This window comes from Lolium perenne, chromosome 1, assembly GCF_019359855.2.
Source record: "Lolium perenne isolate Kyuss_39 chromosome 1, Kyuss_2.0, whole genome shotgun sequence".
Taxonomy (NCBI): domain Eukaryota; kingdom Viridiplantae; phylum Streptophyta; class Magnoliopsida; order Poales; family Poaceae; genus Lolium; species Lolium perenne.
In genome coordinates, this window is record NC_067244.2 from 223,660,390 (window position 1) to 223,684,507 (window position 24,118).

Here is a 24,118-nt window from a genome sequence, read left to right on the forward strand (position 1 = left end):
GGCTTGTCTACGTAGCAGAAATACTAGTACTACTTGAGGTTGTAAAAATTAGCCACCTGTATGTTAAAGTTCGTTTAAATTGGGAAGTGTGATGGGGCGGAGGGTGGTGAGTGCTGAGTGCTGACAGATTAAGGGCATACAATGCATCGAGTGGCATCCACGGTTCAGTTGCGATGTTCTGAGACTGGGATGCATCGAGAATTGTCGTTGGAGTGCAACTGACGTTATGCGCGTATTTGTACCTTTCGAACGTGAGCTAGCACATTCATGTCAGATGTGTGAGAATGGTCATGAGACGGCAACTAGCCAACGACGGCATGTGAGGGCAGGAATTTCATTCCGCGTTCATAGTTTGGGTCAGTCTATGCATTAAGCACAAGCAAGTGCACTCCCTATGTCAGAGCGATCCACAATAGCCCCAGTGCTCATTTTGGTTGGGCGAAGGTTTGGCAGGCTGATTGCTTCATCTGGCGCATGGTTGTTGGCTACAGCCGAGCAAGACCGCACTGGTCGTATTGTACTCGTTGTCTCGTTTGTACAGTGTCATGGGCCCTACCGTCGCTCCTCACCCATGGATCCGCTTGCCTGTCTGGTTTTAGATCAATAAACAGGTCTGGTAGAGCAGTATTGTTCTACGCATGTACAGATACATATATGTCTTGCTCTCTTCTACTCGGATATTAGAACAGCGCTGCCGCAAGATCTTTTACCCGCTGCCATTTTGTACGCGGATTTGATTGAGGTGTGTTGGTTTCTTCTTAGGGATTTCTTGTTATGTTCTTTGTGTGCTGATTTTTTTCTCGTTCGCAGGAAGTTGTTCGTTTCACCGCCCTAGATCACTGCTCGACGCTCATTCGTCTGTGATTTGTCGGGTATGGTTCTTCCTTGCCTTTATTTGTTCGACATGCGAAGGAGGGAAAAAACCGACTGAATGTTTCCTATCACTTTGCATCCACTTTTAGCAACTTGGTGTGCAGATTATCTAGGATGGGACTCCCAGGCCACATTGGTAATGGTAATGAATGGCTCAAAAGGGCAGATATGAACTTCATCGTGCATGCCGCAGACAGACGGGAGGAGATTTGGGTTGTTGGGACGCCGCGAATTCCCGAACCACCGATGACCTTCGTACGTCTAAATTGCATATTTTCTGGAGTCTCAGGCGAGAAGAACGGAAAAACTTGGTCCATCACGGAAGAAAAAAAAGTCCATTGCAGACACCCTAGTAAACACAAGGAGGATACCGTCGCTAAGACGCTAACCCTCTCTCTTCCACGTCCTCTAATTTCCTACAGCCGGCTGACTTGATACCAGTGAACATGCCATGCCCTTAGCTGTAGGCTTTCATGCATGTGTGCACATGGTTGAGATACGGTGGTGCACTTTACTGACGATTGGATAATCTGACAACTGACATCCCAGATGATAACAAGTGGAAAACAAAAGGATCGGTTCAGAAATGGGATTTCCCACTAAGATCTAGGGTATTTCACTAATAAGCCTGATAAAAAAAGATGAATGGAACTCCAAACTCAAACTCACTGCCATTGCCAAATGTACAAAGTCTTAATGATTCATCCAATAAAAAAACCAATCCCTTCTTAATTCTATTGGTACAAGAAGTCGAGAACTATAGAGCACCTGTTGTGCATGATTATAGATTTTTTGCATTCTTAATCTACTGACCAGACCAAAGAACCAAGTGAATCTGTCAAATTTTTAGGAAAGAGATCCCTTTCAAAAATCATGGAACAACATGAGAGAGTCATCATGTCTAATGAGTGCTTGGATCAAAATGTCCCTTCTTCTTTTCAGCATCTTTATTTTATCCTTTTGTTTTCGAGGGCGCTCTATTTTATCCTTTGGACCCTGAGCCTGCCAATATTTTTTTTAAGCAATTCATGAGATGAGGTTCCACAGTGCACACATCAGTGCAAGTAAAACAGGCTTCAAGAAACCAAGCTAAATTTTAAGATGGCAAAGGTTAATTTAATAAGATGGCACGGTGCTAGACTTTGTGTAAATAGCAACTATGCCCTGCTCCTGCAAAATCCCATATGCTGACAGACCTTATTCAACTACGAAGATCTTAATTGCATACTTTGTCTCACCAATTGCTTATTCCATTCATTAACTCAATAGTTGTTTCTGAGGACTGTTTTATATATTGGAACACAGGAAATTGTTGGCTTTGAATTAAATTATAAGATCCTTTATCTTCCTGGACTGCACTTGCGATGAAGTAATGGAAGGCACATCCTGATCCAACTAAACAAGCCTATGAGGCTATGAACATATGATTTAGTATTGAAACATGCGTACTGATACGATAGGGCATAAAATACATTATATAGCGATTATGAATTATGATCCACATATTGGGCATATATCAACCCTGAAGTGGATCATAAATTTAAGATAACTAAAACAAATAAAGATTGTGTAGTTTAGACAATCGCAGCTTACAGCTAAAAACTGCAATGGTGAAAGATGATCAGAAGATAACCTCGAGTAGAAGTTCAACAATGTAGTTTACCACCTGGCGTAAGTTCAAAGCAGCATGATAGAGAATATCGATGAACTGTTCACGAAATGTATTTTTCGCTCTCCATACAAAAAACTGTGCATACCCTGTTCCTCGCGCGGAAGTGATTTTCTGTAAACATAATACAACTATTGTGAACAGGAGCACAAAAAGGGGCACTTTTTTTGTCTATTATGAACTTACCATATACTGTACAAAACAGGAGTACACTATGTATGTAAATATTTCCACAATTTACTAAAGAAATGTAGTAGTTCAAGAACTGTTCCAGGGATTTAATTCATGGGACTGGTCAGTGGACAATTCTTAGATTAATTTGACACCGGGGTAGCAGAAGTATTGTGAAAGTACTGAACTGTTGCTCCAGGAAAGCAACTGAAACTTAAAATTTTCTGTCGAAAAATTGTGTCTCCATTTAGTACTTGGTGATAGCGTAGTAATTGGTGACATTTTGGGATAAAAATCTTTTTCAGTAAAATAGAAGCACAAAAAACATTAGCAGATGCATCCAACTTGCTGCTTCAGGCCATTTTCTACAGTGGCAGTGCAATAGAAACACTTCCACATATATTACTATCAATAGTTGGTTCTCTCAATAGGCCACTTGTCACTGCTAGTATAACACATGTAGTCCCAACTATTCTAATGCAACATTAGGCTAGTAAAACTTATGGTGCATAAAGTTCTACACATTTTGGCTCTTATTAATTACCGCACTACAAATATTTGAATAGTGTTCAAGCACCATTCACAGAATAAGAAGCAGTTCCTCTAGAACATATAATTGGATATACTTTGTGCTTATATACTTCACGGGTCATGCAGACTTTATGAAACTTACTCTTGTACCAACTATTCGGACCAAGTTTGTGCTTAATTTTAAGCTGTTTCGAAGCTCAGAAGCCTTCTTAAGTTGCATTAATGATTGCAAATTTATGGACATTTATGCTGAAATTAACGCAATATATCATAATGCATTTGTAGGGTCAATAAGGGCCGCCTGCCATATAGTAAACTAGTAGACCATCAAAGCAGTAAAGTTATCTTCTGGAGAAATGGCACAACGAACATCCAAATCAAGGAGGTTTTCCATCCTCTCTGCCCAAGATATGCTACTATTCTGATGAAATTATGAGACAAACCTCTGAATCCGTATAGTCGTCCTTCCATAGCTTGTACAAAGTTGAATGAACAATCTGCTTGTCAAGAATTGTTGTGTCAATAATCTGCACATTTGCAATCAATGTTAGTCTTGTGTACTGCAATTTGCTACAGGAAAACATGTTGTCAAGTAAATCATTATAAAACATGAACATATCAGCACATAACTAAAATTAAAGCATAACAGAAGCTTACTTAACACAAATAGTTTGAGAACAATAACAGGGCATAGTTCTGAAATTTCATCAATCTACAAGAGTACTTACTCGATCTGTTTCAACTGGACAACCTTGCGTGACCAACAGCCTAAAGATTGTAAAGGCTTCTTGCCCATATTTCTTTTTCACAAGCGACTCTATCTACAATGCATGAACAGAAGACATATGCGCGCCAGTTTAGTTGCTACGTAAATGGATAAAGGAGTGCCTTTTAACTCAAATAAATATTAACAGTAACACAACACTGTACCTCCTCATTTCTACAAGCTTCAACCATTTTGCGCAAATCTACAAAAGATAGCAGCACTGTCATGAAAATCTTACAAATGAACTTATGATGTTCACTCAAGTCTGACATACTAAATTCGAACATCAAGTGTTTATGAATCTTACAAAAAGAAATTATTATGATCACTCTAAAAGAGGGCTGGCATACAAAATTTGTATGCCGCGTTTATTACTCTCTCCGCCCCAAAATGTAAGGCAACACTTTATTTTGCAAGGTTCTCTGATACGCGACTTTGAGCACTAACATATATACCAAATTATATAGATTGAGAATGTATAAATGGTATTGTTGCATTTTTCTTGCAAAGTTCTTTCCTTTCATATATCTTTAGGCTAATTTTGTGGACATAGTACAAGTACAAATCATAGCCAAAGGTGTAAGTTGTTGACCAGCGAAAATATAGGGCACCTTACATTTTGAGTAGAACAAGACTAGTCAGTTGGAGAATAGGTTTCTACAACATAATTTCCAGTAGTGCTTTATATCCTTTTTTCACACTTTATCTGAATACTGTATTATCACTGCGTGGAGCATAATTACACAAAATAGCAGGCCATGATATCAGAAACCTAACAGTAACCAGGCTCAAACTAATTATGAAAACATTTCAAAATGTCAACGTTAACTACGATTACTTTTCATGCACAGATCAATCAACTGGTCTCCTTATCTTGGAAAAGTGTAAGTGTGGACTGGTCCACATAATCGTATCTACAAAGCAAAAAACATAACTGATACATAAGCTACCACAGTTTAGTCTAGGAACTGGAGTGGACCAGAAGGAGTTTCCTTGTGGTAGCAATCACCTAGTGGAAGGTTTGACTTACAAACCCCATAGCACGCAGATCATTTCTGTGAGAGCTAGAACTAGACTTGATGCCAAGCACTTTACCAAAAGAACTTTGATGTATCGGACTTATGCACAGTAAAAATATCAATAGAGCATTTCATATAAATCCTACCAAAAGTAAATGCTTCCGGATCATCAGTGGAAGTTGTACACCGCAAATCCTCTAGAACTCTTGTGATCTGATCGAGTGTCATTGCTGCACCTCCTTCCTTTTGTCCTAGTCTCTCCAAAATACCATTTATTGATGATGTCACTGAAAAAGGGAACTCACTTGTTATGTTTATCGAAAATAATTCGCATGCAAGTGCTCGCGAGGATAGTGTACTTGCTCGTCTAATTTACATATAGTTTGTATAAGTGATTTATTTGCACAGACAACTATTAGTCAAACTGAAACGATGTAGCTTCAGTGAGAATGTGTCATGGTAGTTTGGTACTTCCACAACTTGGTTACTTTCCTACTTGGTATCTAGGGAGGCATTGCGCTGGTAGTGTCTCTGCAAAAAAAAAAAATGTCGTGCAACTACCCAAATAAGGTATACTAGATTTATTTTATTCTCTTATGACTCTTTTTAACCTCTTGTTTTTTCCTTCAAATGAAACTAAAACAAATCGCAGAACAAGGAAACTTCATGAAATAAGCATATGCCAGCACAGGACTAAACTAGAATGTGGCTCCCTTATCTGGCTGATTCAAGAATATGTCGAAGCTATACATTAAAACATATACTCCCTCCGATCCATAATAAATATCGGAGCTTTAGTTCATTTTTAGTCAAAAATAAACTAAAGCTCCGACACTTATTATGGATCAAAGGGAGTAGCTAAAACAGAGACTTGCTTTTTTATTAATACTCACACCAAGAGACAATAACAGAACTAAAGAAATTCGAAACAGGAATATAGGCTACAAAAAGTTGTGTTCATAAAAAAATAATATGAGAGGGTGAAGCCATAAAATAAAATTGCAGTGTTTCTGGATATACTATTGAAAGGATATTCAAGCTAGATATTGGGTACACTACCAGAGTTGGTATCCTTATCAGCTAAGTTAGCCTCGAGAAATGACTCCCAGATAGGATGTGTGCCAACCTTCAGCCTTGGTTTCTTTCGGTCTGCACAGAACTGCAATACAAGAAAAATAAGTAGGCATTAACAAAGTTGATTTACATGCTTCCTTCAGATACAAAAATAAAAATATATTTAAAACAAGAACTTCCTCTACTCCTTTTGCATGCACTTCTGTGTGTTAGGGGGGTGGGGGAGGGGCATAGGAGGTGCTGTTACGTGAATAATTTCTCCATCGACTGACCTTACTGGTTACAAAATACAGATGATAGGAAACACTTACGGCATTTGTTATGTGCATTTGAAGCCAGTTAAATAGATAATAGAGAAGCTACTGTCCAACTTATACAATGGAAAAATCACTTTAAGCCTAAAGAAATCCTAGCATCAAACTCTTGAGTTTTTTCTTCGAGGATATACCCTGGAAAGGCGTATCCATCACATAGAAAAGAGCTAAAGAAGGCTAAGTTCATGCTGCCAACATGGGGAGGCAGCTCCGCATCCAACGCCTACTCTCCTAACTGCCACATGAACTCCCTCAGTTCCGGAAAGGAGAAGGCGGTGCCACGGAAGAACTTTTCCAAGCGCCACCTATTGTATTTCTCCTTGATCTTCTCTCTAATGGCTGACGGCGAAACGCCAACGCGTCGTTGAAGACCACGTCATTCCTGTGTCTCCAGGTGCACCACAAGACCAGGATGATCGCCGTCCACATATCCCGTCTGTGCTCCTTAGGGAAAGAGCGAGACAACCATGTGTCTCCGAGCACCCCGGACCGAACCTGCTGAGCCACGATGCATCCCAAAAGAAGGTGCCTCAGGGTCTCCGGATCCTAGTCACAAAGTGGGCAAGCCGCCGGACAAGGCAGACCCCGGCATCCAGCACCGGTTCTTCGAGGCCAACCACGCGAAGAACTTACAGCTGTAGGGTGCCCCAGAGTATCATACCTCGTCGGTGATGGAAGCCTTCATCAAGCCCGCGAAGAAAGCCACATTCGTTGACTTGGATGAGTAGCTACCATCGCCAGACCACCGCCACACTAGCACATCCTCACGCTCAGGGACAAGAGCGACACCACTCAGCCTGTGCCACAGCTGGAAGAACTAAGCTAGGGCATCCTCTCCCATGTCGGGCCTACAATCCCTGAGCCATTTTCCACCCTCTCTACTTGAGCATGCATTTGCACTCTTGAGACCATTTTGACCACATTCGGGGCGATATCCACCACTCTGTCTCCATTGAGCCACCAGTCCTTCCAGAAGCGAGCTCGCTCGCCATCGCCAAGAACATAGCTTGTGGCCAAGTCAAAGATCGATGTGCAGGGTCAGGTAGTCGAATGTCAAAACTCTGCCTAGGCCTTGGCCAGGTCCACCTTCTGGAACCACGCCAAGCAGCAACGAAGGGCAAGGTTGAGGAGTCGGGGGTTTGGGATCCCAAGGCCACCGAAGCACTTTGGGGAGGTGACCTGGTCCCAAGCTACCAAGCAATGCCCACTGTTTACCTCCTATCGACCCTTCCACATAGAAAGCCTCCAAGACCTTGGTCGGGATGTCCAGAGACATCATCACATGGATCGGTATCATGCAAAGAGTGGTCTGGACCAGAATAGTCCTCCCTCCACGATTGAGAAGTTTCGCACACCAGGGCTGCAGCCGACTGGCCGCACTGTCGCTGCAGCTGAGCGGGCATCACCTTTCTCACCTATGGGGAGCCCAAGGTATTTGAAAGGGAAAGAGGCCACCTCGCAGCCCAAAATCGAGCGTGCCAACTCCACTAGCTCAAGCTAGCAGCAAATCAAGTGGAGGGAGCACTTCGCAAGGTTGGTGCGCAACCTGACGCCACGCCAAAGTCCTCCACAATGGAGGAACATGCCAACAGGTCCAGCTTCGACGGGCGGACAATGGTAACCACATCATCGGCATACATCGAAAGGTAGCTTGGACAGCAGCCCGTCTGTCACCGCGCTCTCGAACAACATATGGAGGATGTCCATCACCATGTCAAACAACAGGGGTGAAGCAACACAAGGTTGTGGAGGAACAACTCCACCGTGTTGCTACAACGTGGAAAAGCACAATTGTTGAAGAAACCGCTTCAACGTGTTGCTCTAGATATCGCTCTAGGGGCGTAGACTAGATATCGCTCTAGGGGTGTGGCTGTCAAGAGTTCAATCCAAAACTCTCAACACACAAGATCTAGTCCAAGATCTTAAGACAACAGAACACAAGGTTCCATTTATTTGATAGGTAGGGGTACATAGTCTGATTTTCATAGGTAGAGGTGGGACCTCTATTTATAGGTTGCATGAGCCTTCAGTACTTAGCTCTACTTACAACTAGAGTGTTCTAGAGAACACTACATAAGCTAGGGAAAGAACTACAAATATCCTAGTTACAACTTATACTAGAATACTCTGGAAACCACTACAACACACATAACTAGAGGACCATATTACCTAGAATATAGTGAAGTGTGTAGAAGCTAGTACTAGATTTTAGTTGGTTATATTTTATTTTATTTTCTCTTCTGTCCCTCATCATCCTTCCCTGGTTGTTTAGAACTCGACCTCGAGTTATCTTCATAGAGTCCTTGTTCTGGATGATAAAGAGCCAAGTCTGCCATATTAAATGTGTTGGAGATTCCCATCTCAATTGGAACATCTATCACATTAGCATTATCATCTATCTTCCTTAGAATAGAGAAGGTTCCATAATTCCGCCGTCTAAGTTTCCCTTTATATCTAAGGCGGTCTTTCTTTCCAAAGGTATACCATCACCTTATCACCAACTTGGAATGATTTTAGCCTCCGTTTGTAGTCACTTTTCTCCTTCGCCTTGGAGCTATTACGATTTGATTGGTTTGGTAGAATGATGATCTTCCGCTGGTTCCAAGTGAAAGAGTAAGAATTTTCCTTCCCTTCGTGTGTTGTATTCACATCAAATTGCCAAGGTCTCCCAAGAAGAACATGGCTGGCATCCATATCAACAACATCACATAACACACTTGAGCGATAGTACTTGCCCAAAGAGAGTGGCAGGTTGCATTGTTTGGTGACCCTCATATCCACTCCTTTATTGATCCATCCAATAGTGTGGGGGTTTGGATGATCATGTGTCTCAAGCTTTAAATGGTTCACCAAATTCTGAGAGATAAGATTTTCATAGCTGCAACTATCAATCACTAATTTGCATACCTTGCCAATCACCGAGCATTTGCACTCAAATATTTTCTTCCGTTGTGTGTTGTCGGGCTGTGGTGTTGAATACACGAGGGGCTGAATCATGCATATCACCCCTTCTCCCTCTTCTTCACAGATATCTTGTCCTTCTACATCTTCAGATTCAAATTCATCATCATCTTCGCCATCATGGATTGTCGTGTTTACTAAATTTCCTCAATGGGCAGTTGCTAGATACATGTACCTCTTCACCACATTTATAGTTTTTTATCACAGGCTTTGCCCTACTCTTCGGCTTGCTTTGGGACAGTTTTTTTTGCATCAGGTTGAGCGGTCTCTTCTTCCGTTCCGTGGGAGTGACTCCTAGATGAGTCTTCCATATGAGAATATGGAGCCTTACTTGCCTTCACCAATCTTGTGCTTGATGAAGGGACCAAATTTACGGCATTATCAAACGATCCTGGATAGCATCCTTGAGACCATTGATGTACCTTGCAACTTTTTGATCTTCAGTTTCACCAAGGTGGCACCTCACTTGTGGTCTTAGGAGCTCCTCTGTGTATTCTGAAACTGTCCTATTTCCTTGAGCACAATTCTGAAACTGAATAAATAGGATCTGATCGTAATCTGCAGGCAAAAATCTCCCTTTCAAAAGATTCTTCATCTGCCGCCAAGATCTCACACGATCTTCTTGAAGGCAATGCCACCATGCACCAGCTCCTCCTTTTAGCTTGTATGCAACCAAAGAAACTCTACGATCTTCCGGAATATTCATAACCTCAAAAAAAGTCTCCACCTCATACAACTAATCAAGGCACCCCTCAATATCAACATTTCCATTAAAAGTGGGGATCTCAGCTTTCACCTTGTATGAATCTCTAGCATATGTAGCGCTCTGTACTCCGTATATGTATAGAGATCAGGTTCTTCAAGGCCCTCATCATATTCGTCGTCTTCTGAAGCTTTGGCATACATTGGCCTCCTTGAAGGACGTTGAACATCATGTGGATAGGGTGTTTTTACTTCAAGACGACCTCTCATTCTTCGACGCCTATCATTTGCCTCCTTTGATGACTCTTCATTGGCAACAGGAGGAACACCCTTTCTTACCATCTCAACTAGCTGATCAAATCTGCGGTTAAGAACTTCACGGAGCGCTTGGATTTGTTGATCTACGACATCCACTCTTTTCCCGAATTCCTCCATTGCTTGGTGCAGCTCTCAATGAGGAGAACAACAGCTGGATCGGATCAATAAGGGTCTAATACCACCTGAAGCAGCACAAGGTTGTGGAGGAACAACTCCACCATGTTGCTACAACGTGGAAAGCACAATTGTTGAAGGAACCGCTTCAACGTGCTGCTCTAAATATCGCTCTAGGGGCGTAGGCTAGATATCGCTCTAGGGTGTGGTTGTTAAGAGTTCAATCCAAAACTCTCAACACACAAGATCTAGTCCAAGATCTTAAGACAAAACACAATGTTTCATTTATTTGATAGGTAGGGGTACATAGTCCGATTTCATAGGTAGAGGTTGGACCTCTATTTATAGGCTACATGAGCCTTCAGTACTTAGCTCTACTTACAACTAGAATGTTCTAGAGAACACTACATAAGCTGGGGAAAGAACTACAAATATCCTAGTTACAACTTATACTAGAACGAATGAAGCTCGGTGATCACATGGGTACGTGAGCACGCATCCGCGAAGCGACATGTGTCTAACGCCCGTTAGTTGTCCCGTGAGGTATTAGAAAAGGAAAATTTCACCCACTCGTTCATTTGATCCCTATCCTCACCCCCGTCCTACACATGGTAGTCCTCTACACATCTCCAACAATGGAATTGAGAGGAGGTTCCCTCAGCCAAGCAAATGGCGACCGTCTTCTGCGACTCCGGCGCGTCGAGCGCGGCCGTCTTCTGCAAGTCCGGGCGCGTCGAGGGCGGCCGTCTTCTCCGCCGCCGACAGCCGCACGAAGCTGCCCAACAACTTCTGGGGTCCCCTCGTTCATTTGGCCCTCTCCATCATTGGCTTTCCCCTTCCGTCTCGCGAGTTCGCTCTAGTTCTACAACTGGAGTAGACGATGCGGGGTGGGGAATTATTTGGTTTCTTTTACCTTTCTCTGTGATCTTTTTTACTTCTAGATTCTGAACTGGTGCTGGAGTGTTCCCCTGAATTGATTACTACATATTTGATTGATTAGTTTAACTGTGCCTGATCACCCTTGACACAGTACATGCATTGATTTTTTTTTTCAGAAATAAGATGGTCGGATTTGTCCGCCCTCAAATTCGGAGTGTTTCGTTCAGCTACTTTTCTCTAGAGATTGGTTGCGATGCGATGCGGTGATTCTGGTTTCGTTCGTGAAACTGGGAGCTTAACACTGTGGAATTTATCCCTGACTGCGATGCGGTGATTGAGCTCTGATGAGGCGTTCTTCGGTAGGACTATTTGAGGCGCTCTTGGATTTAGCTGTGATGGGCCGTCCCCCAGCTCTGGAAGGAAGAGGCGAGACACGGATGAAGATCCCTTCCCCTCCGATCGGCGTCTTGCGGAGCGCGTGTGTGCAGCTCCCGGAGTCTGGGGTCTGGGGTCTGGGGCAGCGCCGGGGCGGCACGGGAGAAGGTGCGCGCAAGGAGAGGCTCCAACAGACTGCGTGCGGTGGTGGACGGAGCGAGGCGGTGATTCGATTTCCGTCGAGGCTCAGGTTGGGGCGCCGCGGCGAGCAGCGCCGCGCGCGACGTAAACGATGGTGGTGCGGCAGCGTGCAGCGCCGCCGTCGACCGCTGGGGGCGCAGCAGAGGAGCAACACGGCGGCGAGTATTGAGACCTCGCGGGCGCCTCGGGAAGAGTAGCGCCTCGCACGGCTGTTGCGGAAGGCTGCGCCGCACAAGCGAGAGAGGAGGAGGCCGCCGCCGACCTAGCAACGGGGAGGGTGTCGCCGAGCACATGACCGGGAGGCACGCCGACGAGCGCATCGACCAAGCGCGCTAGTAGGCAGCTTCAGACGGCTTCTGTCATAGCTGCCAGAATAATTATGAGTGATTACCGGTTAATTAGTAGGTGTAGTATTTCTCAGATTAATTATGAGTAGCTGCCAGAATAATTATGAGTAGTAGTACTTCCTAATTGCCAGATTAATTAGGAACGGGAGGTGGACTGCAGGCTGCGCTGCTCGACTTGGAGCAGGAGAGATGGTGGCGCGCGGCGCGCCGGCGCCTGAGAGGGACGGACACGGATGCGCCTGAGAGCGTCGGCCACAACGGCCACGGCAGCAGCGGCTTGGGGCATGGCCTCGGCGGAGGAAGATGTCCAATAAAAAAGTCGCCGGCAGCTCACTGTTCAACGACAGACGTAGAGTATCTGCCAACATTTTTCATTTTCTATTCACATGAAGCAGGCCTCACACTTATTGCTTTCTACTATTCACGCATGTCTGTATGGTGGCTGCTGCTGCCATCGCGGTGTCATTTGTCAGCAACATGCATAGAAAAGTTCACACCGTGTAGTCGCCGTCTATGGCTGAGCTGCATCCAACGGTGCTGAAAAAAATCGAACGGTATTTGACGCATGCGCACCTACCCATCTGTACACCAAATCCACTCTCTATACTAGAATACTCTGGAAACCACTACAACACACATAACTAGAGGACCATATTACCTAGAATATAGTAGAAGTGTGTAGAAGCTAGTACTGGAATTTAGTTGGTTCTATTTTATTTTATTTTCTCTTCTCATCACGGGGGGGGGGGGGGGGGGGCACCCTGCCGCAGCCCACGCCTGTTGAAGATGAGCTCGCCAGCTGCACCGTTAACCACCACGCGCGTGGATACGGTACCAAGGAGACCGCATATCATGGTGAGCCACCTATGGCCAAAACCCAGTTTCGCAAGAATCTCAAGGAGGGAGGCCCAATCCACTTTGTTGAAGGCCTTGGTGATGCCCAACTTAAGCATGATGGCATCCCTCTTGAGCGCGTGTAGCTTCCGTGCCATATAGTGAACAAGCTGGAAGTTCTCATGAAGAAAACAGCCACGGATGAAAGCGCTCTGATGGTGTCGTTGCCTATTCGACGGTACTCCAGAGGAGGGATCCTCATGGAGGGAAAAAGAAGTAGGGGCCATTGGGCGGAGAGTCCTCAGGACGGTGGTACGCGATTTACCCAGCTTCGGAACACCTGCTCGAGGACAGGGCCTACTGCTGCTTGTCTGGAATTATCTGGGCGCTTTCGCGTTGTTACAATAAGTTGTGGTTGTGCCTCTAGGGCTCCCGGGATCCGGCTTATAAAGGCGCCAGGATCTAGGGTTTACAAGGAGAGTCGTAGCCGGAATACAAGTTGCCTAACTACGGTATGTTATCTTGCCGTGTACGTCAAGGATCCGCCTTCCCTTACATGTCGTACCAGATCCGGCTACCCATAATGGGCCAAGCCGGATCCGACTTCCAGAGTTGGTCGGTGGATCCGGCTCCTTGTTCCTGGGCTGGACTTCATCCATCTTGATCTACAGCAACTGGGCCGCCCGATGGGCCACATGCCACCATCACTGTCTATGGGCCACCCGGGCTTGTCGGATCTAGGCACTGTCGATGGTACACCCATGAAGTATACCCACAACAGATGGGGTCCCACTATCTCCGCCATGCAGGGGGCGAGGCGCACACAGAGCACCCTAGCCATGAGCTTAGGCACGAGCTTAGCCACGCTATGAATCAAACTGATGGGGCGAAAGTCTCTCACTTCCACCACATCAGCATGCTTGGGCAGAAGGGTGACCAGGGGCTGATTGACCGCATGTAAGCACGGACAGTCACCAGTCCACAAAGCCTGGAAAGCTTCCATGATGTCCCCCCTTGATGATATGCCAACAAGCCACGTAGAACATGCCGGAGAAGCTATCAGGATCCGGCGCCTTATCCGGCTCCTGGGAGCGGATGACCCCCCACACCTCCTCAATGAACGAGGCCTCAAGCTCGGCGAGGTCGTGCGTCTACACACCCAGGTAATCTAGATCTAGAGAGAAGGCCCGCTCCGACGAAGCCCCCAAGAGCTCAGCGTAGAAAGAGTCCATGGCTTCAGCTTTCCTCTCCTGGACCGAGACCAGAACCCCAACCACCTTAAGCCGCGTAATGAAGTTCTTACGCCACCCGTGGTTTGCATGCAGATGGAAGAACTTGGTGCAAGCATCCCCCTCTGCCAACCACGTGATCTTAGATCACTGCGCCTAGAAGCCCTCTCCTCCAGTGAGATAGCCTGGACTCCATAGACACGTCTAGCCTGAAAATGAGTTCATTGGCCAGCAAAATCTACTTGTTGCTGCCAATTAAGTGACCATTCCAGCTAGTAAGGGCCTTGGCGGTGGTGGCCAGTCACTTGAAAGGGTTAGTGATGGTCGGCCCAGCGGACCATACCCGTTCCACTATCTCTAGGAAACCATCCACCTTAGGCCAGAAAGCCTCAAAGCGAAAGAGACGTCCCGTCCTCATCGGCTGAGGAGCAAAGGGCAATGGTCCGAGGTGGAGGAACTCATCTCCCAATCCACTACGGAGAAGACTTGATCCAGCCGCTCCATGGTCGCCCACTCCCGCACATTACACCACGCGTAGAGACGGCCATTAAGATAGAGCTCCTTGAGGTCTAGCTCCAAGAGCAGGCGTTGGAACTTTCCCATCTTGCGCCTATTAAGGTTGGCGTTGCTTTTGTCCACCACATCCACAATGAAGTTGAAGTCGCCCGCAACAGCCCACGGCCCCGGGTGAAGGTCCTAATGTCCTTGATCTTTTGGAGGAAGAGACACTTGTCCACATTTAAATGTGGGCCATAAACGCACACCACCCAAACGACCCCTGTCCACCAACCCAGTAATGGTGTTGTTGGAGTAGTGAGGGTTGGAAATAGCCACCACCATATACTTCCAAGCAAGAGGATTACCCCCAAGGGTGCCATCATCAGGGAGGAAGAAGAAATCATCAAACTCCCTGCCAAGGCACCGATCCACAATGGTACGAGACACCACCTGCAATTTAGTCTCTTGGAAGCAAACCACACTCGCATCCGAGAGAAGAACCAGTTGATAGATAGAATCACAACGTGAACATTCCACACCAACAAAGAGAAGAAGTGTGACATGACTAGGAGAACCGACAACAAAGGGAGAAAGCTACAACTATCAGACCACGATATCCACGTCTCCATCACCAGCCCCCGGAAGGACATTCGGCAACCAGCCAAAGAGCGCCAAATAGGCCGACAAGTCCTCTGCTGACATGGGCTTCTCCTCGAAGTACGCGCAATCCCAAGCTGTTGTTTGATCGCCCTGCCCCCCCCCCCCCCCCCCCCCCCCCCGGTGCAAAGCAACCCGCCACCCGTGATGTACAGCGCACCACTTGGGGGATGTCCTCTTCTTCCTCGGCTTCCTTGGGGCAGGCCGTGGAAGCAGAGCAGCCTTCTTCAGCCTGCAACGCTCACGGAAGGACGAGAGGTCGCATTCAAAGTGGGATTTTTTTTCTCGAACAGATACCAAAGAGTGTCTTTCTATATTAAAAGAAGACCGCAAATAAAGTACCATGGCTCGAGAAAATAACTTTCACGGCTCGAGAAAATTCCTAAAGATTCCAATCCTTCAAAATTCCTACGAAAATCATTCGAGTCAAAGACGCACCTTCTTCTTCAGACGGAATATAAATTTTTCAAAATTTATCCGCCAAAGTTCTTCATTCTCTGCACTTGTTGAGTCGCGCTCTTCATCTACCTCAAAGGCTCCATATTTCCGCTGACAAATTACGACAAACAAAGAGTTACATGATGCTAAAAGTAGCACATTGCATATCGTTGATTATTTCCCAGTGAATACTTTTGGACGCAAAGTTACAAATGTATCAGAAAATGCATTATTAGCCATTAACATAGAATCTACATATGCCAATTTCTTTTTCCTGGTTTGGCGATGGCAATAAGTAAAAAAGACTAAACACCTTAGCACCAGAAACAGCGTTTCGAGGCCAATCATTTGCATTTGATGCATCTTCCATGTTGTATGGGATCTCAGAAAATCTTTCTGCGTCAGAAAGTTTTGCAGTATTGACAATTTTCTGCTCAAGTGAAAGAACCTCCTCGACGGTCTGTACAAAGGATATAATTTTCAGTCCATGTAAGAAAAAATCATGTACACAATATATCAACAGAAAAATACAGTAAAACATTAAAGAGTCAAGTTTTTGCTACTTGTAAACAAGTTGTCGCGTCAATATATAGATTATGACTTACGAGTTAAGAGTAAGATGTCTTTCATCAACAGCTTGACAAACAAAGATCTGAAACTCCTTAACTACTTAGCTAGCTAAGAGCATGGTTTTTAAAGCATTGAGGCGAAACGAGGCAACGCCTTAGTACAGCGGCACAAGCAGCAAGCAGCTATTGCTTTTCCTATCCTATGTTAGGCTAAACTTAGCCCGTTGGATAAGAAACTAGAGGCCAACATTATGTACTGTAGATGAAGCCATGTGGACTCTGCACAGTAGTTACAACACTGTGGACCTGCACTGTTGGTAAATAGTGTAGACTAGGACTGTTCACATACTATACCGCCAGATCTGAGCCATTCACTCACGGGAGCACCACAAGCAAAGTCAAAGGTGCTCGTTCCACATCACCACGGGTCGACCGGTCCATGGCGTCCAAAAGCTGCCAGAGCGATGTCTGCCCCGCCTAAGAGACGACCTGGACCCCTAAAAGTTCGAATCTGGCCACCTTAGACACGAGCCTAAGGCAAGGATAACGCCTTGCCATCTGCAGGCAATCCGGCGCTTAGGCGTCGCCTAGGCGATGACTTGGCGACGCCTTAAAAACCATGGCTAAGATGTCAAATTACCAGACCGAAGTAATAAACTACCAAATCTAGTCAGCTTCTACCAATCTATGCATGCATTATATGCTGATTAGTTTCCAAAGGAAAACCATAAATAAGTAGAAAGCAGGCTTTTTATGTAACCAGGAAACTTCATAAGACAGAATCTCTTTACACACTTTTTGTACTCTTCTCCTCGCAGGTGTAGGTTGTTCATCTGGATCAAAAGAAGGTTCAGGTTTTGGGCAACGTTCCACATAACGTGCATACACAAGTTTGTTGAAGTTCAAACGTATTTCTTCCCTTTCTGGTCTGGTGGTGCCTGAAACATGGTAAAGACCCATTGTCAGGGAAACACAATTAGTCATCCCGGAAAATATCAAAGATTATGCAAGAGAAGGAATAAGAACAATACAATAAAAACACATAGGACGATTACATAAAAAATTTAATATAAAATTTAAAAAAGACGTACTTTCTGGTACTTTAGAGATTGTGCATTCCACAAGTTGGTCAAATGTTAGCCGGCCATTCTGAAGCAATTCCTCAATAAGAACTTCTGACTGCAAGATACATAAGCTCCATGCATAAGGTCATAAACTGTGGAAAGGCGATGAATACTGAAAGATTGTAGTCATAATGTTAAAACAAAATTTACTTTTATATGATTGAGTATGACCCTGGAAAGGATGGCATATTTGTAGCAAAATCAGCACCAGAACAATTAGAATGTAAGCTCAGACCAGGTATATTTTTTCTCATATCAGCTACCAGTATATCAAAAAACAATACTGCCAGCATACATACTAAGCACTGAAAAAAACCAATCAAATCTAGCACTTGGATAGGGAACAAATCTTTCATTTTTGAAACAGCCAATAAACACTATTGTAAGCTCAGACCAGGTATATTATTTCTCAGTTTCTCATTGTCAATACTTGTTAGTATGGTGAATAGCTGCAAGGAGGAAATATCTGTCTCTGAACCGTTCCCCCTCGTCGCTCCCGTGGGCGACGGGAGGGAACCCTAGCCGCCATCGGCCCGGAGCCCTCCCCCTGCTCCTCCCTCCCCTCGCCGCCGCCGGAGGGCGTCGCTGGGCAAAGCCCGGGCGCTGGCGGCGGCGGGGACTCCTCTCCCCCTCGCGCGGAGGACTTGGCGCGGGCCGACAGGGCCGGTGAGGGCGGTGCGCTTGACGAGGGGCGCGGCGGCGCGGCTGCCTCAGCAGCGGCGTGGCGGCTTCGTGGCGTGGCGGCGTCCCCGCGCCGGAGGCGGCGGCTGCTCTCGGCGGCCACCAAGTCCGGCGGTGGGCGGCGCAGCCAAGCTGTGTTCTTGGGTGGCCGGCGACGGCGACGGCGGCTGGGATGGCGGCGACGGCGCTGGGACGACGGCGCCAACGCTGGCGGCAGGTGGTGCTGGGCGGCCGGAGATGGCGCCATGGCGGCGCCGGCTTGCTGGCTCGGGTCTGGGCCCTTCGGGCCCGATCTGGGTTTGGTGGGCCCCGGCCATTCTGCCCTCCTGCGCCTGCGTGCGGCTAGGCACCTCCTCCTTGTCTGTCGTCCTCGGCTCCGAGCGCATGGTGCTGCTGCTCCGGCCGGGTTGAGCGGAACCCTACGCCATCTTGGCATGGCGGCTCGTGGCTTCCGTGCGGCGCTGGCGACAAGGTGGACGGTGCTGGGTGGCCGGCGATGCTCTCTGAGGTGGATGTGTGCAGTCCCGCAGCAACCCACCCCATGGTGGCACCTGCGCCGCTTGCGGCTCGGTAGTGCCCCTCTTAGGCGGTCTGTCCCTTTGTGGGCATGGCTGCCCCCGACGTGGCGCACTGGACGTGCTGCCGGCGGGTTGCGCCGCCAAGGCTAGCGCTTTGAGAAAAGGGTCAGCGCAGGAGGTCTTGGCGAAGAATGTACAGTGCTTGCAGTGGTGAGGGACCATGCTCTGGGCGAAAGCCCTTCCTTTTGGGGCCGGTGACGGTGACGCCTGAGGGCGCCGTTTTCCTCTTGTGGCGTCATCGAGGAGTTTCGGCACCTCCCTTGCCTAGGGTCTCATGTTCCGCGTGAAAACCTCAGATTTGGCTAGCCAAATCGGGCGACGACGGCGTCTTGGACGTCGTACCCTCCTTGGAGGCCTCGTCTTGGGAACTTGAATTCGGGCCGTAGATCTTCCTCGTGGATCTCAGTGCTGACCACATGGGAGGGGTCTTGCGATGCAGGTAGCGCGCCGGCCTCTCGAGTGGTATCGCGGTGGCTTGCGCGACGAGGATCTTCCTCGAACAGCGCGAGCATGCCTCTGGATGAGCAGTGGTGGGCTGGCCTCTGTGTTTGTTGGCGGGCTGCTGAAGACTGCACGCTTGCACGTCTGTTGAGGTTGTCGGGAGCTAGCCGCTACGCCGACGGCGTTCCTAGGATTTGGGTCGAGGCCGGAGCAGCAATGCTCCCAGCTGAGCCGTGGTGGGCTCGCGGGATTCAGGTGGTACGCGTCTTGGCTGCGGCTGGCAGGCTCTTGGTAATTTCGATGATGCACAAGCACTGCGACTTTCATCGGCAAGGGTTCTGTCTTGCGGAGGAGCTCACCCTGCAGCGTCCTGGAGGAGCACTCGACGGATTTCGGCCTTTTTGTCGTAGTTTAGTTTGAGTGTCGGGTGTGTACCGTGGGTGTTCGGCCTTTTCTTAGGCTTGTAATGTAAACTTCTTTTTCTATCAATGAATCGAAACGCAAAGCTTTTTGCGTTTTCGCAAAAAAAAATACTTTAGTATTCCTCACTGTGATAGTAGTACTCAGAGATATCTAATTTCCCCACGTCATCAAATATAGACCACTAGTCCAGGTCAAGATGCATTTAGCAAAGAGGATCACAATGAATGATTTCACACATGGAGAAAATCTACAGCATGGTCTGCTCCACATTGATTTTAGCATGCAGAGAATTATGAAGGCTGTTTGGATCAACCCCGATTTACATATAGCAAGCAAGTGTACTAAAACATGAACCAAAATCAAATCCAAGCAACCAAAACATGTATGAACCAAAACCAAACCCAAGTAAGGACCTCTGGGATGTCCGCACGGATGACAGAGAGGAACTTTGCAAAGCGCAGCCGATGCAGGACGTTGTCGAAGATGGCCAAGTAGAGCGTCACTGCCCTACGGCCGGCCCCTAGAACAGCAAGAAAAATGGAGTCAGGGTCACGGACTAGCAGCGCATCGAATCCGATCATACAATCGAGGGCTTGCCACTGGGGGATGAGAAGGCCTGGACGCAATTGTGCTGGATGAGGACGAGGAGAGAGTTCTTCAAGTGGTTCCGCGGGAGCTTGAGGCGGCGCGCAATCTCCGGCAGCTGCAGCGCTCCGTGGCGGAGGAGGCATTCGCACACCTTCTGCGAGAGGGGGATCGGGCGGCAGGAGTTAGGAGTCAGGGCATCACGCGAGCGGCAGCAGGGAGGAAAATGGCGGGAGGGGAGGAGGTGGAGAGGGGACTCACCGCTACGAGGGGGCCGAAGTGATCGGAGATGAGGCCGGCGGCGAGGAGGATGCCGTGCTGCGACACCATGGTCGCCGGCGGCGAGGGGGATTGGGTGCTGGGGCCTCGGCGCGCGATGGCGGAGACACGTACGTGTGGAGGGAGCCGCCGGTTCTGCTCGCAACGAGCAAAATGCCGGCGGGGAAAACTGCGGGTTCGAGAGCGGTGGAGATCGCGTCTGCCGTCGAGGAAGGATTGATGTCGTCTTCGCCGGCCTTGCGTCGCAGGAGAAGTTGCGAGGGCCGGCGGCCGAGCAGCGAGCGGCGAGCGGCGACGGCAGGGGCGCGGCGGCTGGGAGGTTTGGAGGTCGACTTTGGGCGTCCGAGCAAAGTCGAAAACGCGATGCCGTGGATGGGCCTTGAACAATTCACGGCCCAATCGGAATGGGCCAGGCCAGCTAACAGAACCCAGGCAGCAAATAGCCCTATCCAAACCATTATTTCAATATTTCCTGAAAAACAAAAGTATCAAAGAAGAAGGGCAGCCGCCGGCCACCGCATCTTTGCCGCCGGCCGCCGCGTCTTCGCCTCCTGCTGCCCTCCGTAAGTTCCGCGCTGTTTCCTCTCCCTGCATCCTCACATGAAAACTAGCCCCCCTTCCTCTATCCATGTACCCTCTGTTTGGTACTCCGTCGTGCGATTCCCCTCGTGAGTCGTGAGAATAGAGCCCCGTTGTTGCTGGGGTTGGATTCTCGCCTATAGGTAGTAGTGGTTGATCGAAGTAGGTTTTGCGAAGAGCAACCGTGCGCCTCCCTCAGCCAGTGTTGGCTAGAACCCATGGAAAAAATAGCGCGCTATTCCAACGCTAATAGCACGCTATAGCATATCTGGAGAGCCGACGATACACTATTTTGACGCTATAGCGCGCTATTCGCGTTAATAGCACGCTATAGCATGCTAATAGCGTATTTTTAGACCCACGCTATTTTGTTATAGCGCGCTATTTTTTCCCTTGGCTAGAACCCTAGCATGAACGGCTCCACTTTCGTTTTGTTTGGTTGGGATGCATAACAAACACGCGTGCCCCGCAAAATGATCTGCAGATAGATTAATTATTACTTCCTCGGAGATTGCAAGAGCCTCGCTAATCGAATTTCAATTCATATGTATTATCTTGTCCTCTAAACCATCTCGAATCAAATTCCCTTGTTTCTACATGTGTATAACAAATTAACTAGTGTTCCAGGCATACTTTTCACCTCTGAAAAATAACGAGTGCTAACTGGCTTTCTTAGTATTCACAGATTTTTTTTTGAAAACAATCTTTTTCTTCACGGTCTGATTGACGCATTGGATCAATTTTTTTCTGATCGGTGCATTTGTACTAATGTGTTTGCATTCAATTTTCTTCTCTCTTGCAGAGAGTCCGTCGTCATGCAAAGAGCCATCAAACGGTTTGCGGCCTTCTTCTCGGCTACCCCCGCCGTGCCCCAACTCCAAGCGTGCGAAGAACTCCCAGATGAGCTGTTGCACTTGATTATTTCTCTCTTATGCTCCTTCCGTGACCTTCTCGCCTTCGCTGCAACCTGTCGCTCTTGGCGTGCTGCATTCTCCTCATACCCATCCAAATCTACCTTCTGCTCTGTGTGTCCGCCTCTGCTAGTGAAGCTCGTCACCAGTACTCAAGCTCCTCATCTCTCTGCTACCAGTGATGCCCGTAAGCTACGCACATGTAAAGTCATCGACCCAGCGAACGAAAACACAACACCCTTCACTGCCAGATTCCTCAAGAAGCTCTTGATAACTCAGCGTGTTATCATGCTGGCTACTCATATGGCCAACTGATCTGTTATCGCCGCGAATATTTCTGTATTGTTGATGTGTTCCTCACCAGCGCCGAGGTTGCATCTCCTCCTCTTCCATTGAGCAGCAATGACTGTCACAAGTTCTTCTACTGTGCCACTCTAACAGCTCCACTTGCATCACCTAACTCACACCTCCTCATCAGCACTCGCTTGTTTCTCTATGATTGGCCGGTTGGAAGCGACTCTTGGTCTGAACTCGGTCTTTCTGAACGGCTGCATCAGATTGGGCATCACGACAATCAGTTCATCGCTATGGATTATCTATCAAGTCTCTACACTCTGCAGCTAGCTACCTGACTTAGCCTGCAGAAGCTAATAATGAAGCAGTTGGACAACCTGACTGCATCTGCATATTCGGCTATTCGCCGCCATGGATAGTGGTGTGCGGTGACATGCATGTCATGGTCAAGCATAAGCATGCCTTCCGCCTCGATATGTCAGCCAAGCCTGCAGAATGGGTGTAGGTGAAGCTGGGTAACTGGGCATTGTTTGACTCTGGTGATGTGAGGAGCCCTGTACTTTCTTGCATTAACCCAGAACGATGGGGAGGGTGGAGCAACCGCTTGTACCATGCCCATAGCCCTCACCCTTTGATTTTACCTTGGCATTCACCTTGGATTGTTCTCAAATTGGGTTCGTATCACGTACCGAGGCAATACTCCTACAAGAAATGGTTCTGCCCGCTGCAGGCTATCTGGGTGTACCCAAGCATGTTCTGCCCCGATGGCCGGTGATCGGTTGTGGGAGAAGAACTGCAAACCGCGGATCTCTGCAATGCCAGCTCCTGGTGAGAAGTTATGCCTTCCAGCAGAGAGCAGGTACTTCTGCCTTGCAGCTTTGATAGGACATGCTCACGGTAATAGTACTGGCGCTTCCTGTATAAGTTTTTCTTTGAGGTCATTGAACTTGGTAGGAGATAGTACTTGCGATGGCTCATGACATCAGCGTTTACTCAGCTTCTACAATTAGTTAGTCTTTCATTTTCGATCTCTGTTCTCCAACCTTTTAACGGGTAGATGTTTACTTAATTACTCGTGGCTTTTATGAGAATGTTGTGTGAAAACGGTCAATGCTTAAAAATCACAAAGACGCCAATCCATATTATGTGTGCTTTGGAATTGTAGGCAAATGTCAATGTTTGAATTGTACTCCCTCCATCCCAAAGTATAAGGCGTCTAAGGACTAGTCAAAAATCAAATCTTACTAGCTTTGACTAAATATTTAGGAAAAGATATCTACATCTACAATATTGAATGGGCATATTAAAAAATATACTTTATGGTTAATATATTGATATTGATTCAGCATCGTAATTGTTCATACTTTATCTATAAAACTTGGTCAAACTTAGAAAATATTAACTTTTGACTAATCCTTAGACGCATACTATTTTGGAACGAAGGGGGTACCAATGATCACCAAAAGCATCGGTTAAGTTGGTTCAGAAACTGAAGCCACAGGATGTGGGAGGTAGTAAGATCGGATTCCACGGTGCTGAGCTTGATGACAGCCCGACCAATATATGCACACGGATTTGTTTGGATTAGGCAGCCAGCATCCAGTGTTAGTGATGACAGAGATACAGGTAGCCAGGCTTCCTCGGTTTGTAGTTTATGGTGAGTAGGTAACTAGGTAATATATTG

General features: G+C 47.1%; 1 protein-coding gene and 1 pseudogene across 1 annotated transcript; one reads left to right on the plus strand and one right to left on the minus strand.

Moving 5' to 3' along the window:
• Nucleotides 1-1,534: 1,534 nt before the first annotated feature.
• On the minus strand, nt 1,535-20,939 carry LOC127327267 (uncharacterized). The gene is made up of 14 exons (XM_051354045.2): nt 20,633-20,939; nt 20,384-20,528; nt 20,200-20,306; nt 17,631-17,718; nt 17,335-17,477; nt 16,284-16,430; nt 15,971-16,081; nt 6,089-6,188; nt 5,176-5,316; nt 4,175-4,212; nt 3,973-4,065; nt 3,688-3,771; nt 2,507-2,656; nt 1,535-1,875 (listed from the first exon to the last, which is right to left on the minus strand). The coding sequence occupies exons 1-14, from the start codon at nt 20,699-20,701 to the stop codon at nt 1,738-1,740; spliced, it is 1,554 nt and encodes a 517-aa protein (XP_051210005.1). The 5' UTR covers nt 20,702-20,939; the 3' UTR covers nt 1,535-1,737.
• A 74-nt stretch (nt 20,940-21,013) lies between these two features.
• LOC127338569 (uncharacterized) lies at nt 21,014-23,209 on the plus strand (annotated as a pseudogene).
• The last annotated feature ends 909 nt before the right edge of the window (nt 23,210-24,118 follow it).